Source organism: Triplophysa dalaica, chromosome 3, assembly GCF_015846415.1.
Source record: "Triplophysa dalaica isolate WHDGS20190420 chromosome 3, ASM1584641v1, whole genome shotgun sequence".
In the NCBI taxonomy this organism is placed as follows: domain Eukaryota; kingdom Metazoa; phylum Chordata; class Actinopteri; order Cypriniformes; family Nemacheilidae; genus Triplophysa; species Triplophysa dalaica.
Window position 1 is genome coordinate 24,790,818 of NC_079544.1, and position 17,061 is coordinate 24,807,878.

The 17,061-nt window shown below is 40.9% G+C and overlaps 1 protein-coding gene across 4 annotated transcripts in view; it reads left to right on the forward strand.

Annotated features, from left to right (window-relative positions):
- The window catches only part of ncana (neurocan a), an 81,888-nt gene that overhangs the window by 17,397 nt on the left and 47,430 nt on the right, over positions 1–17,061 (forward strand). For all 4 annotated transcript variants that reach the window (XM_056744108.1, XM_056744109.1, XM_056744107.1 and 1 more), the window contains one exon: positions 13,662–13,729. In XM_056744108.1, coding sequence (XP_056600086.1) covers positions 13,669–13,729 — 61 coding nt within the window. In that variant the 5' untranslated portion in view covers positions 13,662–13,668. The remainder of the gene's footprint in view (positions 1–13,661; positions 13,730–17,061) is intronic.

The window sequence follows — 17,061 nt, forward strand, 5'->3', positions numbered from 1 at the left end:
AAAAAAAGCTGGCGTAGGCTGGCAGCTTTTTTTAAAAGGCTGGCGAGGAAAGAGTTAAGCTGAGCTGCTTTTTTTAAGTTTTAGAGAGTATTTGAGTGATTCTAGTTGGACAGAATCAGCAAACTTAAAGAGAGTAACCAGTTGGTTTAATTCATTAAACATATTTTCAAAAGCTGAATTGATTTTATTCATTACGGAAATGATGTATAATTCAATGTTTTAACTATTTGCTAAAGCTGAATAATCATTAAAAACGTACCGATTAGTCATTGAAATAATAGTTGATTAATCTGTATAATAATCGTTTGATTAATCGACTATCAAAATAATTGTTTGTTGCAGCCCTAGTCTGGATGATTATGCTTTTAGATAGAATGCATTTTTTGTTCGGGGCGCATTGTAAACTAAACTCCAACACTTCTTTTAAAAATAAAAATACACCAACACAATACACTGTGTCTCCAAAACACCCCAGGGGCCTCCAGAAGGTTAAGTGTTTATCTGTTTTCTGTGCAACATGCAACATTTTTAGAATTGTTTATATTTCTAGTAGATATTTCCTTTTTTTCCGCACTCAAAGTTAAAATTACGTATAACAGTACAAAAATGTCTCTTCAGGGTTATATACCCCAACAATATTTGTAAGTTTGGAAACAATATGTTGTCGTTATACTGTAATATCCCATTCACTATTTATATAATAAAATGTAAATATTTCTTTACACATAGAAAATGATAGACTGATATGTATTTAACATTAGGAAGGGGATCCCAGGTTCATCTTACGGTGATGCTCACAACTAAAAGACTCTTTACCATCCACACTGGACCCATACCAATTTGCCTACCGTAGCAACAGGAGCACAGATGATGCGGTGTCCATGGCGCTGCACTCCGTGCTCACACATCTGGACAATAAGGACACTTATGCACGCATGCTGTTTGTAGACTTCAGCTCTGCATTCAATACCGTCATCCCTTCCAAGCTAATCATCAAACTTGGAAACCTAGGCATTAACAATTCAACCTGCAACTGGATTATGGACTTCCTGACGAACAGGCCTCAGCTTGTTAGGTTAGGCCACATCTGCTCTACCACCATCACCCTCAACACTGGTGTACCACAGGGCTGCGTACTGAGCCCCTTTCTCTACTCCCTTTTCACACTCGACTGCAGACCTGTGAATGGATCTAACTCCTTCATCAAGTTCGCAGACGATACAACAGTGATTGGTCTCATCAGCAACAATGATGAGACTGCTTACAGGGAGGAAGTACGGCACCTGGCCACATGGTGCTCAAACAACAACCTGCTCCTTAACACCTCCAAGACAAAGGAGATCATAGTGGACTTCAGGAAGGCGAAAGGAGGCACACACGACCCCATCCACATTAACGGGATGGCTGTTGAACGTGTTTCCAGTTTTAAGTTCCTGGGGACCCATATTTCGGAGGACCTGTCCTGGACCACCAACACCTCATGCCTGGTCAAGAAGGCTCACCAGCGTCTCTTCTTTCTGAGGACACTGAAGAAGAACCAACTGTCTTCAACTATCCTGGTGAACTTCTATCGCTGCACGTTAGAGAGCATCCTGACCAACTGTGTCACAGTCTGGTACGAGAACTGTTCTGTTGCTGAGCGCAAGGCACTGCAGCGGGTGGTGAAAACAGCCCAGCGCATCACAGGGACTACACTCTCTTCCATTGAGGACATCCAAAGGAAACGCTGTCTGCGTCGAGCTCGCAGCATTCTCAAGGACTCCTCTCACCCCGCTCATAGACTGTTTACTCTTCTGCCTTCCGGCAGGCGCTTCAGGTGCCTCCGGACAAGAACCAGCAGACTAGGAAACAGCTTTTTTCCCAGAGCTGTTTCATTATTGAACTCTGCTCCCCGCTGATTCCACTACCCCTCATAACTTTAACTTTAATGCTGCTATTACATTGTTTACATTGCACTACAGGGCTGCCATGCATGACTGAACTGTACACACCAGTACTTCATGTATCTGCTCTATCGGACTGTTTACACACACAGCATCATTTGCACTCTATACTGCTCACTTGCACACCAGGAATATTACACTGAATGCTCATTTGCACTAATGGACTACTCTCATAACTAGATTACCTCATCTAGTGCACTGTAACTTTCATAACTGCATTACCTCATCTACTGCACTGTAACTTCAATAACTGCACCAACTTCTCTACTGCACTGTAACCTATCTATTGCATTACTGCATCTATTGCATAACTAACTGCATCTACTCATCTATTGCACTATAACTTCAATAACTGCATTAACTAATCTACTGCACTGTGACCTTAATAACCGCATCAACGCATCTACTGCACTGTAACTTCAATAACTGCATTAACTCATCTACTGCACTGTAACCTCAATAACTGCACTAACTCATCTACTGCACTGTAAATGTATAATTGCATCTACTCACGTATTGCACTATAACTTCAATAACTCATGTACTGCACTGTACCTTTAATAACCGCATCAACTCATCTATTGCACTGTAACTTTAATAGCTAATGTCTGTAACTAATGCACACTCAAATCACTTGCACTATTGTATAGTCTATATTGTTATCTGTTCATAACCACCTGTACATTAATGTTCACAGTATATAGCCTTCTGTTTATATTGTTCATAGTACATACCGACTGTCATATTTTCATAGTACATGGCCATTGTATAGTATTTTCCTAATATTGTATTCTGTATTTATTCACACTGTATATCCTGCACTTGCTAATGGCACTTCTGGTTAGACCTAAACTACATTTCGTTACACTGTACTTGTATATGTGTAATGACAATAAAGTTGAATCTAATCTGAATCTAATCTAAATGCTCTGTCCCTCACTTTAAATGTTTATGATAGCCATGGTAAATATAGACTACGGCTGTGAATTACAGTTGTGTTCAAAATTATTCAACCCCCACTGAAATTGATTGTTTTGGTCGGTTTGACATTGATTATGATTATAGTCATCCTGCTTACAATTAAATCAAAGAGGCACGTGTAGGTCAGACAAATATAACATAAAATTTATAATGAATTAACCACAAATGTCTTTTCTGAGCTCACATCATTATCAGTTTTATTCAACCCCCAAGTGACATTCAATCTTAGTACTTAGTACAACATCCTTTTACAGTTATAACAGCTTTTAAACGTGAAGCATAGCTTGACACAAATGTCTTGCAGCGATCTACGGGTATCTTCGCCCATTCATCATGGGCAAAAGCCTCCAGTTCAGTCACATTCTTAGGCTTGCAACTGCTTTCTTTAAGTCCCACCAGAGGTTCTCAATCGGATTTAAGTCTGGTGACTGCGATGGCCACTTCAAAATGTTCCAGCCTTTAATCTGCAACCATGCTCTATTGGACTTGGAGGTATGCTTGGGATCATTGTCCTGTTGAAAGGTCCAACGTCTTCCAAGCCTCAGGTTTGTGACGGACTGCATCACATTGTCATCCAATATCTCCTGGTACTGAAGAGAATTCATGGTACCTTGCACACGCTGGAGCTTCCCTGTACCTGCAGAAGCAAAACAGCCCCAAAGCATGATTGACCCCCCGCCATGCTTCACAGTAGGCAAGGTGTTCTTTTCTTCATAGGCCTTGTTCTTCCTCCTCCAAACATAGCGTTGATCCATGGGCCCAAACAGTTCTAAATTTGTTTCATCAGTCCACAGAACACTATCCCAAAACGTCTGTGGTTTGTCCACATGACTTTTGGCATACTGCAGTCGTCTCTTCTTATTCTTTGGGGACAGCAAGGGGGTGCGCCTGGGAGTTCTGGAATGGAGGCCTTCATTACGCAGGGTGCGCCATATTGTCTGAGCAGAAACTTCAGTACCCACATCTGACAAATCTTTTCTCAGTTCCTCAGCAGTCACACAGGGACTTTTCTCCACTCTACGCTTCAGGTAGTGCACAGCAGTCGAAGTCAGCGTCTTCTTTCTGCCACGACCAGGTAGCGTTTCAACAGTGCCCTTTGCCTTGAATTTGCGAATGTGTCTCTTGGTATGTTTAACATCTTTTCAATCTTCTTATAGCCATTGCCCTTCCTGTGAAGAGTAATCACCTGTTCTCTTGTCTTCCTGGACCATTCTCTTGACCTCACCATGTTTGTAACCACACCAGTAAATGTCTAGAAGGAGCTGAGTATCACAGTCATTTTAAAGCTGCCTAATTGGTGCTTATTAGGCTTTATTGCTGCTCCCTGATATCCACAGGTGTTTTCAATACCTGATTGAAAACACTTCATTGAACCTCTTTTCTTCAGAGTGGTAGTCTTTAAGGGGTTGAATAATTATGTCAATGAAGAATTCTCAAAAGAAACATTTACTACTGTATTACAAAACTAATTGATGTCATTTTAGTTGCATATGGTTCTTTAAGAAGTCCTTGTAGGATTTCATTCTGAATACAATTACAAATGCACACTAAATTCCCTAAAACCATTTACAGCATTGGGGGTTGAATAATTTTGAACACAACTGTATATACAGTTGAAAGAAAAAATATGTGAACCCTTTGGGCTTACTTGGATTTCTTCATAAATTGGTCATAAAATGTGTTCTGATCTTCATCTAAGTCACAACAATAGAGAAACAAAGTCTGCTGAAACTAATACCGCACAAACATTATACGTTTTCATGTTTTTATTGAACACAACATGTAAACATTCATAGTGCAGGGTGGAAAAAGTATGTGAACCTTTGGGTTTAATAACTGGTTGACCCTCCTTTGGCAGCAATAACCTCAACCAAACGTTTCCTATAGTTGCAGATCAGACCTGCACAACGGTCAGGAGAAATTTTGGACCATTCCTCTTTACAAAAGTGTTTCAGTTCAGCAATATTCTTGGGATGTCTGGTGTGAATCGCTCTCTTGAGGTCATGCCACAGCATCTCAATCGGGTTGAGGTCAGGACTCTGACTGGGCCAATCCAGAAGGCGTATTTTCTTCTGTTGAAACCATCCTGTTGTTGATTTACTTCTATGCTTTGGGTCGTTGTCCTGTTGCATCGTCCATCCTCTGTTAAGCTTCAGTTGGCGGACAGATGGTCTTAAGTTTTCCTGCAAAATGTCTTGATAAACTTTGGAATTCATTTTTCCATCGATGACAGCAATCCGTCCAGGGCCTGAGGCAGCAAAGCAGCCCCAAACCATGATGCCCCCTCCACCATATTTCACAGTTGGGATGAGGTTTTGATGTTGGTGTGCTGTGCCTTTTGTTCTCCACACATAGCGTTGTGTGTTCTTTCCAAACAACTCAATTTTGGTTTCATCTGTCCACAGAATGCTTTGCCAGTAGTGCTGTGGAACATCCAGGTGCTCTTTTGCAAACTTCAAACGTGCTGCAATGTTTTTTTTGGACAGCAGTGGCTTCCTCCGTGGTGTCCTCCCATGAAGTCCATTCTTGTTTAATGTTTTCCTTATTGTAGATTTGTCAACAAAAATGTTAGCATGTGCCAGAGATTTCTGTAAGTGTTTAGCTGACACTCACCACCTCATTGAGCATTCTGCGCTGTGCTCTTGCAGTCATCTTTACAGGACGACCACGCCTAGGGAGTGTAGCAACAGTGCTGAACTTTCTCCATTTGTTGACAATCTGTCTTACCGTGGACACATGGACATCAAGGCTTTTAGATATACTTTTGTAGCCCTTTCCAGCTTTATGTAAGTTAACAATTCTTGATCGTAGGTCTTCTGAGAGCTCTTTTGTGCGAGGCATGGTTCACATCAGACAACGCTTCTTCAGAACAGAAACTCAAAACTGGTTTAATTTGTTTTAAATGAATGGATTTTTTGTCAGAGCAAAAATAATTGATTGTTAATTAATTAATTGTATTGCCTACACAGCCAGATGCTGTGATAACTGTGTAAAGAGTTTAGAAAAAAACTTAAAGTATTGGAAATATTGTCATAGCAATTGTAAAAAAACTGTAAATCTCACAATCAGCTTCTGAATCATTATTAAGTAGGAATAACTTGATGTTTCCCTGGCATTCAATCTGATTAGCATGAGCGCTGTCACTCCTGTGCATGACTGCGTGTTCATCTATTACATCCACAATATGATTTAAATTAATAATAAAAATACTGAAGCGTCTGAAAAGGTAGGTACACTTTTGTTTCGCGGAACTAAGGGCAATGAATAACACAGCCGCACCAGACTGAACTACAGGGGTTTCCGGGGTTTTCAAAACTACTGTCAACTCTCTGTAACTTAGGTGCAGAAAAATAAAACAGCATATCATGAATGACACATGTAGGCTACAATATCATCATGATCGTTTTCTAAAGTATGGCGTCATTGGTGTGAAGTGCTTTCTTTTTTCTGGAGGTAAACGTAAACAACTAAAGTTAGTTAACGATGGGGTGAACGCAGACACTTTTTTACAGTGGATGGGAAAGGGTCTTGTATCGCTCCTGCATCATATTAAGCTGCATTTATCAAATAATGGCAAAAATGCAGATGCTGTAAAAATGCTGTAAAAGATGCTGTAAAAAGATGCTGTAAAAATGCAGATGCTGCTTATAGTCTCACGTAGCGAATTTATCGCAGCTTTCTTTGGAAAGGCCCACACAAGAGGACATATGACTGACAGGTAAAGCAAACAATCACGTTTCGTTTTGTGCCGCGTCATGTTTAGAGGCGTGGAAATGTCCCCGCAGTAACAGACCAATGTACATTGACGAATGTGTCAAAAGTTAACAGAAACGACAATGATTATTTAGTTAATGCCATGAACTTCGCATACTTTTAAGAATTGAGGGTTTAGTCATAGTGTGAAAAGTGAAAAAGAAAAGTGTGCCATATTCAACATACGTTCAGCCATCGGATCGTGGGCGTAACGTCTGAGGCTGAGACTACTCTGCTTCTGACGTTCACTCCAATGTGCTGCTGAACCGAAGAATGCGCTAAATAACAAAGCCTAACACCGTTTTCATAATAAGAGTTGTAAAGGGGACTATAAAGCGATCTCAAATTCTTGTACAGATTAAATTATCACGTACAATATTTTACAGGGGCTAACATAGAACTTTAGGCGGGCTTTAGTTCCCCTAAAAAGGGCCTAGCAACTCGTTTATGACACTTTCATTTTTACAATTTTACAATTTTACAACACACCAAAGACACTGAAAAACACTTATTCGCGCCATATGACCTCTTAAAGACTGCTTTAATATATTTCATGACGCATCATTAGGAATTACGCAGTTTTTGTTGTATAGATTCAGTGTGTTAGTGTCAGTAATGTGTCTGGTTAGAGTAGCTCTGGCAAATAGACTTCAGCTGTGTCTTTGTTATGGCTGTAAAAAGCACGTTGGCTAACTGATGGGATTTAGATCAATCTGGACAAATGCTATATGCCTGTAGTTAACAGTTGATCGCGCTTCTATTTATCTATAGCATTTTGCTTCACCATTTCAATTTTTTTTCTATTTAAAGGAATAATTCACCTAAAATTCTGAATAAACACAGATATTTTGAAGAATGTTAGCAACTGACATTTTTCTACTACCGTAGTACACAAAATTATATTTTTTTGTCCTGTTGAACACAAAATAAGATATTTTGAAGAATGCAGCAAAGCAAACCGTTTTGGGGCACCTTTGACGACCATTTATTTTGTTCTACCATTGTAGTCAACGATTGCCCCACAATTGCGATACTTACAATATTGCAGTAAGGTATTGGCAAGACAAAATTAAAACCCAATAACAATTAAATGGAATGAAAATAAAGTGCTAGAAAAAAGTTAAAATAAGAAAAATAACTAATGTATACAAATATTAAGTTTTCTGTATGGCTGTACCATGTGGTTAGCTGAATGTGGTTGATCAGGTGCTTGAAGCAATGAAACAATTTTCGAAGTTGATTGTTTGTTGAGGAAAACCAGCAGACTGATGTGGCCGGGCACCGCTAGGTGTCGGTTTCCATTTCTCAAACCAAAAGATCCGTTCAGTTCAGTTTATTTAAATTTGAAGGCATTATAACTATTATTGTCACGAAACGTGTGTGGGCAGTGTGTACGTTAGAGTGAGTGCAGAGTTTGTCCAATAGGGGGAGGTGATGCATTGGGGTGGTGGATTGAAAGCACTGTTTAAAAGAGCAGAAGAGCTTGTAATGAGGGCGCTTGTGATTGTCATGTTTGCTGTCCTGATGGATCCTAAATAAAGAAGAATCATAACGAAGTTTCGTTCTCTTGGAGTTATTCCATTCTATTTGAGATACAACATATGGCGACGAGGATGAAAGTCGAAATGCTGGATCAGTTATTTCCTGAAGGCAAGTAAAAATCAGGACAACGACCGGGAAGAGCTAAAAAAAATTAAAGCTACCACCTGACTTACTGATTGATTGAGCAGAACAATGGCTGGTATGGTGGGATCAGTAACACCATTTGATAATAAATTGCAATCATGGAAGAGTATTGTGAAATATTGAACCATTTCTTTGTGGCAAATGATGTGGAAGAACCAGAGAAAAAACGAGCCATGTTATTAAGCAGTGTGGGAGCCCAAACATATACACTGATGAGGAATTTATTGAGTACCGAAAAACCCGGAGCAAAGAGTTATGAGGAACTGGTGAGTTTGCTGAAAAATCACTTTAATCCGAAACCCAGTGAAATAGTGCAAAGGTGGAAATTTAATTCACGTAATAGACACCATGATGAAAGCATAGTGGAATATGTGGCGGAACTGAGAAAGCTGGCACAAGATTGTAATTTTGGAGACACACTCACAGTAATGTTGAGAGACAGATTAGTTTGTGGTGTTAATGATGATAGCATACAACGGAGATTATTGGCTGTGGATGGACTGACATTTGAAACGGCGCTAAGAAAAGCTCAGGCTATTGAAGCTGCTAATAAGGATATGGCGGATATGCACAAAGATAAAGGAAGTCGACTTAGCACCACTGTTTTTAAAATGGATATCGGAGAACAAAGTAAATCGAGTGTTATAGTGATGTGTTATCGATGTGGTGGGAATAACCATGGACCAAAAGACTGTAGATTTTCCAAAGAAAAGTGTTACAAGTGTGGAAAGATAGGACATGTGAAAAGAGTGTGTAGAATGAAACCCCAAGAAACTGGTCATGATAGAAGCCGGGATGCAGGCAAATGGAGCCAAGGACAACAATCAAGGAGGGCAAATTACCTTCAAGAGGTTGATGAAGAAGAGCAGCCTGAAGAAGCTTTCACCATGTTGTATAGAGACACCACAGCCCCAGGTACCGCCTATTACACAGGTGTTGTTGGTAAATGAAGGCCCTGTGAAATTTGAGATTGATACTGGATGTAGTGTGACGGTATTATCAGAGGTGGAATATGCTAAAATGGATGCTACAAAGATGGCTGAACTGAAAAAAAGTTTCTTAAATTTAAAAACATATACAGGACAGTCAGTAAATGTTCTAGGGACTACAAAAGTTCAAGTGAAGCATAAAGGACTTACCAAAGAACACAGCAGTGGTAGTTGCTGGAGCAGGGCCCAACTTATTAGGACGGTCGTGGCTCTCAGAACTGGAACTCGGCTGGGAAAATGTTAGTAAGATTAAAGACAGCTCTGAGTGGTTACAGGATATATTACGGAAACATGAAACTGTTTTCAAGGAGGAATCGGGAACTTTAAGAGGAGCCAAGGCAAAGATCCATGTACCAAGGGATGCAAAGCCTCGTTTTTTTAAAGCAAGGTCCTTGTCGTTCGCGATGAGAGAAAAGGTTGAAGCAGAACTGGATCGGTTGCTTAAGGATCATATCATAGAGCCTGTGAAATTTGCAGAGTGGGCAGCACCTGTGGTACCAGTAGTAAAACCAGATGGAACAGTGAGACTATGTGGAGACTACAGAGTAACAATTAATCAAGAATCAACCCTGGAGCAGTACCCCATTCCGCGATTGGAGGATATGTTTGCTGTCTTGGCTGGAGGACAAAAATACAGTAAATTAGACATGAGTCATGCATATCAACAGATTACCTTAGATGAAAACTCCAAGCAGTATGTAACCGTGAATACCCATAAAGGATTGATTACGTATACTCGTTTACCTTTTGGAGTTAGTTCCAGCCCAGCAATCTTTCAGAGGACAATGGAAGGGGTCCTGAAAGGTATCTCAAAGGTGACTGTCTATTTGGATGATACCTTGATGATGAGGAGGATTTAAGCATATTGGAGCAAGTGTTGGAACGGTTGGAGGAGTGTGGTTTGCGATTAAAAAGGGGAAAGTGTAAATTCTTGGAAAAGGAAGTTAATTTCCTGGGACATAAAGTGGATGCCACTGGTATTCATCCAGTGCCAGAAAAAGTCCAAGCAGTACAAGATGCCATGGCACCGACCTCAGTATCAGAACTGAAAGCATATCTGGGATTGTTGAATTTTTATAACCGGTTCCTGCCAAATCTTTTAACATTGCTTGCTCCCTTGCACAGACTTTTGAAAAAGGAGGTCAAATGGTCCTGGAAAGAGCAACAAGAAAAAGCCTTTAAGAAGTGCAAAGAGTTACTTCAGTCTAACAAAGTGTTAGTACACTATGATGAAAAAAAGAACCCATACTCTCCTGTGATGCGTCAGCCTATGGTGTGGGAGCTGTGTTGGCACATCGGATGCCCAACGGAACTGAGAGGCCCATTGGGTTTGTGTCACGCACCCTTTCAATGGCAGAAAAAAACTACTCTCAGCTAGAAAAAGAAGGGTTAGTTGTAGTGTTCGGAGTAAAAAAATTCACAAATATCTTTATGGACGTAAATTTGTGATCTGTACTGACCATAAGCCCTTACTCAGTCTATTGAATGAATTGAAAGAGGTGCCCCAGATGGCCTCTCCAAGAATCATACGATGGGCAGTGATGTTGGGGGCATATGAATATGTAATTGCTTACAGAGCAGGCAAGGACAATGGAAATGCTGACACTCTTAGTCGTTTACCTGCTCCAGTGATTTTGGAGAAAGAAATAAAAGAGGAGCAGGTCTTGATGTTGGACAGCCTGGTAAATCCTTTAACCACATCATAGCAAATCAAACACTGGACTACCAGAGATCCTGTTCTCTCTAGAGTGCGGGAGTATGTTCTTAAAGGCTGGCCTGATCATAGTAATTCAAAGGAATTTGCACCTTATAAACAGAGACAGCAGGAACTCAGTGTTCAAGACGGACGAAGATCCCCGAACGCGGGTCTCAAATGCTGACAGGCACGGTCATAAATCATTATACACCATACAACTATATATACTATATGAAAAGCCTTGCCATCATATCCGGGATATAAATCCGTAAATCCGTCCTAATTCGCGCCACATGAAATACAACTGTGGGGTAACGTAATTTCTAAATCACATGAGGTCCCCAGATAATACTAATCTAGTTCGAATAGGTCTTAAATTACATTTATTATAATGATCATAACAAAGAGAGAAAGAACAACACAGGAAACTGTTCCTGTCTGTCCTTGCCACCCCTGTTGCCACCCCGCTGAAAACATTACACTGTTCAGGCTGATTTAAGATCCCTCCGCTTCACGCCGGGCTCCTAAACAGCCTGTCGGTGTTGTATTCGCTATGACAACCGCCTCGCTATACATTATCCCGCTTATTACATGGCTACCTACCAAATAAATAAATTGTCGTCATGTATTACTTTAGTATTTGTATTATTAGTAACGGTGTACTCATGGTAAATAATAACAAGCAAATTGTTCCAAATTATGGTTTCTTCATGAGGTGTGTAAAACATTTTGCTTCATCTCACCAGAACCGCAGAATTATGCTGTTCTGAATCTAAATGTTTGTATTTGTGAACTTGGTGTTGCCATACCATGTGTAGATGCAGGTTATACCTGGTACAACTATTGAAGTTTATCATTAGAGTCAGTGTTAAAGGGCTCTATGTTTTTTTTGTATTGTTGTTCTACTATTATTCTTGTAGTACATGTATGAATGTGTACAACTGCCTACTCCTGCCTTGTTTTGACAGGTCCAAGTTTACCTCAGTTTTTTCTCTTGGACTTGATTAGTCCAAGGAGCACTTTGAATACTTATTGTTCTATTTTTGCTGTACATATATAATTGTGTACATTTTGGAAAATAAACAACTTTAATTTAATCTATATACATTTTGTGGAAAATAATTTATTTTTACCTTGCCACCCCTTTGCCACCCCTGTTTTTAAAGTGTAGCTCCGCCACTGGTCTTAATTGTACCCTCCACCTTTGAAATGCCTTGCCAATATTGATTCTGGTTTTCGCACGAGTCCGATCACATTCCCTCTTTCTTTGTAAACTGTCATCATTGCATTCTTTCTTGTTTTTCACCAATGATGAATCCCCAGATGTCAAAACTGCTTGGCGTTTATAAGTAAACGTAATAAACGCCACCTTAAATAATACGAAAAGTTGTATGAAATCCTACCCAGCAGTTGTGAGTAGACGTTATAAACCGCCTGTCACTCGCATCCCAGCGCTGCCTAGCAGCCGGAACCCCTTCGTTCTCTGGACGAACGTGATGAAATTACGCATAGACGAAATACAGTATATATGGATCTCCGGGACGGTCGACCCGACAGGGCAAATTACAAACCATGAATACAAGCTTTCCGCGGTGAATCCAGCAAGGGTAATGACACAGTTTTAAACACTTCTTTCGTGTATTTCCTCAATAATTGGTTTTAGCTAATTTTCACTCAAATGAACTTGCGGACCTTTACGCCATGCAAAAGCCTGTTAGACACAATACAACAGCACACCAATACTGTTCACCAATCAAACAAAGGTTCTTTAAATCAGTCCATTTTAAACATTTTGGGAGTCTCAAAAGCCAAGATGAGTCCATAAAAAAACTCATTTCTGAGATACTGGATATTTGCACTTGATCAGGATTGAAGAAAGCCCACCAAGACGGACCACCCGGGGAGAGAGAGAGAGAGAGAGAGAGAGAAAAGACAAAGAATGAAAGGCAAGAGTTGTTAGAAAGAGAGAGAGAGAGAGAGAGAGAGAGAGAGGTTATTATTATTCTGAGACTGTGTGTAGGAGTTGGACTGATGGCTAGTGTTGGATGAAAGAAAACCCTTTCTCACTAAAACTTCCTGGGACGCCATCTATATTTATATTCTCCTTCATCTTCCTCATAAAACCAGTAAAACTGTGTGTACGTGCATGTATGTGCGTGTGCACATGCGTCTTTAATGATTCATGATCCATTTGATTCTTTTGAGTTTTTCGTCTGATGGTTTAAGGCTGTGTTTGACTGTATGTGTTGGATGAAGGATCATGGAGAAAACAATGAAGAAAGAAGAAACTTGAAGAAATACTTTTTATGAGATATAGACATGAATGAATTACAAAATCAACAATTTATTTGTCATTTTCTTTCTACTGCTACATGTTTCTGATATTATTGAGTATCATCTATCATTTCTTTCATCTTTTCAGCAAATGTCATGCTCAAATCCATGAATAAAACTGAAGAGCGTAATGAATTTTATGATCATGAATTTTACAGTTTCATCATTTCCTGGAGACAAACTTTGCTGTTTTTCTGTTTTTAAAATATTTACTTTCGATTCGCCAATGAAGTGCAGCGGATATGTTAGGAAGTGTTTTGTCTCTTTCTCTCTCTGCAGGTGCAGGATGATGGGTCTCGGCGCCGGTGGTCTTCAGGTTCTGGTGGTTCTTTTGTTTTCCTGCTTCGGTGAGTTACTCTTAAACATGAACGGAGCTGTTTGTAAGATTTCTGCGAGATGAGACGTCAGCAAAGCTTTCCATTTGCTCTTAATTGTTTCATTGATATGTAACATAGTCTGTGATTTCTCTTCATGTGGTTAGATAAGACTCTGTTTTGCAGATATTGCTCTATTGAGTAAAAACTCATGTTCATCTGTTTCCGGCATTTATTTGGACAGCAAGTGTCAAGAATAATTTTCATCATTTGTGTCTTTCATTTTGTGTGATGTTGTTTGTGTTGAGAACAGATCTGTTGTCTGCGCTACTGTAATTCCAACCCGTTCTCATGCGAGAAGAATATCTCAGCCAGACATGGCTTCCCGTGAACCGTCCGCTTCCTCTCACATCTTTAACGCTTCAGTGTGTGTGTGACCAACTTCACTGTTGGTCTTCAACTGCTCTGTTTGTCCAGGCTGCTTCATTAGAATCTTTCACGACGGGTGGCCGTTCTGAAGAAAGATGGGATGTCACTCCCCCTGCCCGGACGATTTATGCCCCCTGTTCATTCTGATCCGCCCCTGAAGAGCAGATGTTATGGAGTCAGGACCATTTTGGGTTGTTTTATGTGATTTATGGGATCGAACCAGCAACCTTTTTGATTTACCAGTTCAGTGGTTTAACCCACTAGACCACCATCTCTGTTGGAGACACTCACACGTTACATGTTTTTCTAGATTTCAAACTGATTTAACATGTGTCATAGTGTATGTGGATGACTGTGACAGGTTCAGTGTAACGGATGTGATGAAGAACAGATTTCACTAAACACACACACACAGGTTTGTTTCATTGTGTTAAAGGGATAGTTCACACAAAAATAAAAATCTGTCATCATTTACCCACCCTCAGGTTGTTTTAAACCTATATCAATTTCTTTGTTCTGTTAAACTCAAAGTAAGATATTTGTAAGAATGTTAGCAATTTCAGTTCTGTCACATCATGCACTACCATAGTAGGAAGAAAAATATTGATTATTTTGTTGCTCTGTTGAACACAAAGTAAGTTATTTTGAAGAATTTAGGAACACAAACGGTTCTGGGGTACCTTTGACTACCATTTAACTCTGTCCAAAATTTTCCCGAAATTACACCGCAGGGCAGGGCAAATGATGACAGAATTTTCATTTTTGGGTGAACTATCACTTTGTTGTTAGACTTCCATTGAATTTATACCAGGTTAATACCAGGTTGTTCTGTCCTCCAAATCTTAAACCTGAAACATGATTTCTGGTGCCACCGAGTGTTTGGACGGCTGGTGACTGCAGTTCATTTGAATCAGATTTTCTCTATTGAACCAAAGTACCGGTGCCCCTCCCCCTCTCTCCTGGTTACCGAGCATCTGTTACCATGGTTATGAACGTTGAGAGCCGAGAGGTGTAAACTGCTGCAGGTGCTTTCTCTGTCGATGTATATGTGTATGTGTCTCACGCTGTGTCGGATAGATTTTAATTTGTGAAGGCCAATGGCTGCATTGATTTTGATATGGTGTGTAGATATGCATCTGTTTGTTTTACTTATGCTGTGAAGCAGAATCTCTTAATTATTTTGTCTAAAGAAAATGAAACCAAATTTTAGCATTTTTTTAAAAAAAACCCCAATTTCAATAACTAACCTAAATGCGCAATTGTGATAATATTACAATGATGATTATAGCTTTCCTGTGGCTCACTATTAGAGCATGGCGCTAGCAACGCCAGGGTAGTGGGTTTGATCCCAGGGGATTGCATAATGCACATAGTCAGAAATTCATAGTACAATGCAATGTAAGTCGCTTTGAGTAAAAGCATCTGCTAAATGCATTAATGTAAATGTAATTGTAACAAAGTTCGTAGATATACGGAAGAAAGGAGGCAGGGTCGACGTGGCTGGGAGACAAGATTCCTTTTATTCCTCAAAAATAAAATGTAGCGTCACTGCCCAGACTTGTACTGTAACTAGACCTAGGTGATCTTAATCTGCACTTGACCTACTTACTCACCGTCTTTCCCGTGGCTCTTCCCTTCGGTGCAGACCTCGCTAAACCCCATACCCCCACTGCCCGTCTCAGGCCGAGGGCCAATCCAGCCAGCAGCCTCCCCCCTCCTCCTGGAGAGGAAGTCGGCTACAACCATCTGAGACCCCAGTCCATTGACCACCTTGAATTTGAAGGGTTGTAAAGCGAGATACCAATGGGTGATCCGCACATTGGTATCCTTCATGCGGTGAAGCCATTGGGGGGAGCGTGGTCCGAATAGAGCGTAAACTCGCGCCCCAGGAGATAAAAGCAGAGGGTGAGGATGGCCCACCTGATCGTCAGGCACTCCTTTTCAATGGTGCTGTACATCGTCTCTCTCCTAGAGAGCTTACGACTGATGTACAGCACCTGCCGTTCTTCACCCTCCATCTCCTGGGACGAAACCGCCCCCACCCCCGATCCGATGCGTCAGTCTGCATCACAAAGGGAAGAGAAAAATAGGGGGAGTGCAGTAACGGCCCGCCACAGAGAAAAGCCTTCACCGGGGTAAAAGCCTGCTGGCATGGCTCCGTCAACTGGACAGTATCCGGTGCCTCCTTTTTAGTGAGGTCAGTCAGTGGGCTGGTGAGGTCCGAATAATTAGGTACAAACCTTCTATAGTATCCCGCCAGCCCCAGGAACTGCCTCACCTCCTTTTTGGTCTTGTGTCTCGGTGAGGTCGCAACCGCTGCAGTCTTAAAAATTTGGAGACAATGCTGACCGTGACCCAAGTGGAAGCCCAGATACCTTACCTCCACACGCCCAATTGCACAATTGCATATGCCGTGTGTGGTCGAAGCAGGCTGTCCATGAGACGCTGAAAGGTGGCCGGAGCTATGAATAAACCAAACGGAAGTGTGACAAATTGGTGTAACCCGAACGGCGTGGTGAAGGCAGTTGCTTCTTTGGATAGGGGAGATAAGGGGATCTGCCAATATCCTTAAGTTAGATCCAGTGTTGAAAAAAAACGAGCCACGCCTAGACGATCCAGCAACTCGTTAATTCGTGGCATTGGATATGCGTAGAATTTCAACACAGCATTCACCTTTCTGTAGTCCACACAGAATCGAACAGAGCTGTCGGTTTTAGGAGCCAAAACTATCGGGCTCGCCCAATCACTACTTGACTCTTCTATTACCCCTACCCCTAGCATCGCATCTAGCATTGTTAATTCTTCCTGAACCACCTTTTTAATGCTCAGGTAACCTATACGGCTGGCTACGAACTACCACATGAGGCTTGGTCTCAATATGGTGCTCGATGAGATCAGTGCGGCCTGGCAGGGGCGAGAACACATCCGCGAAATCC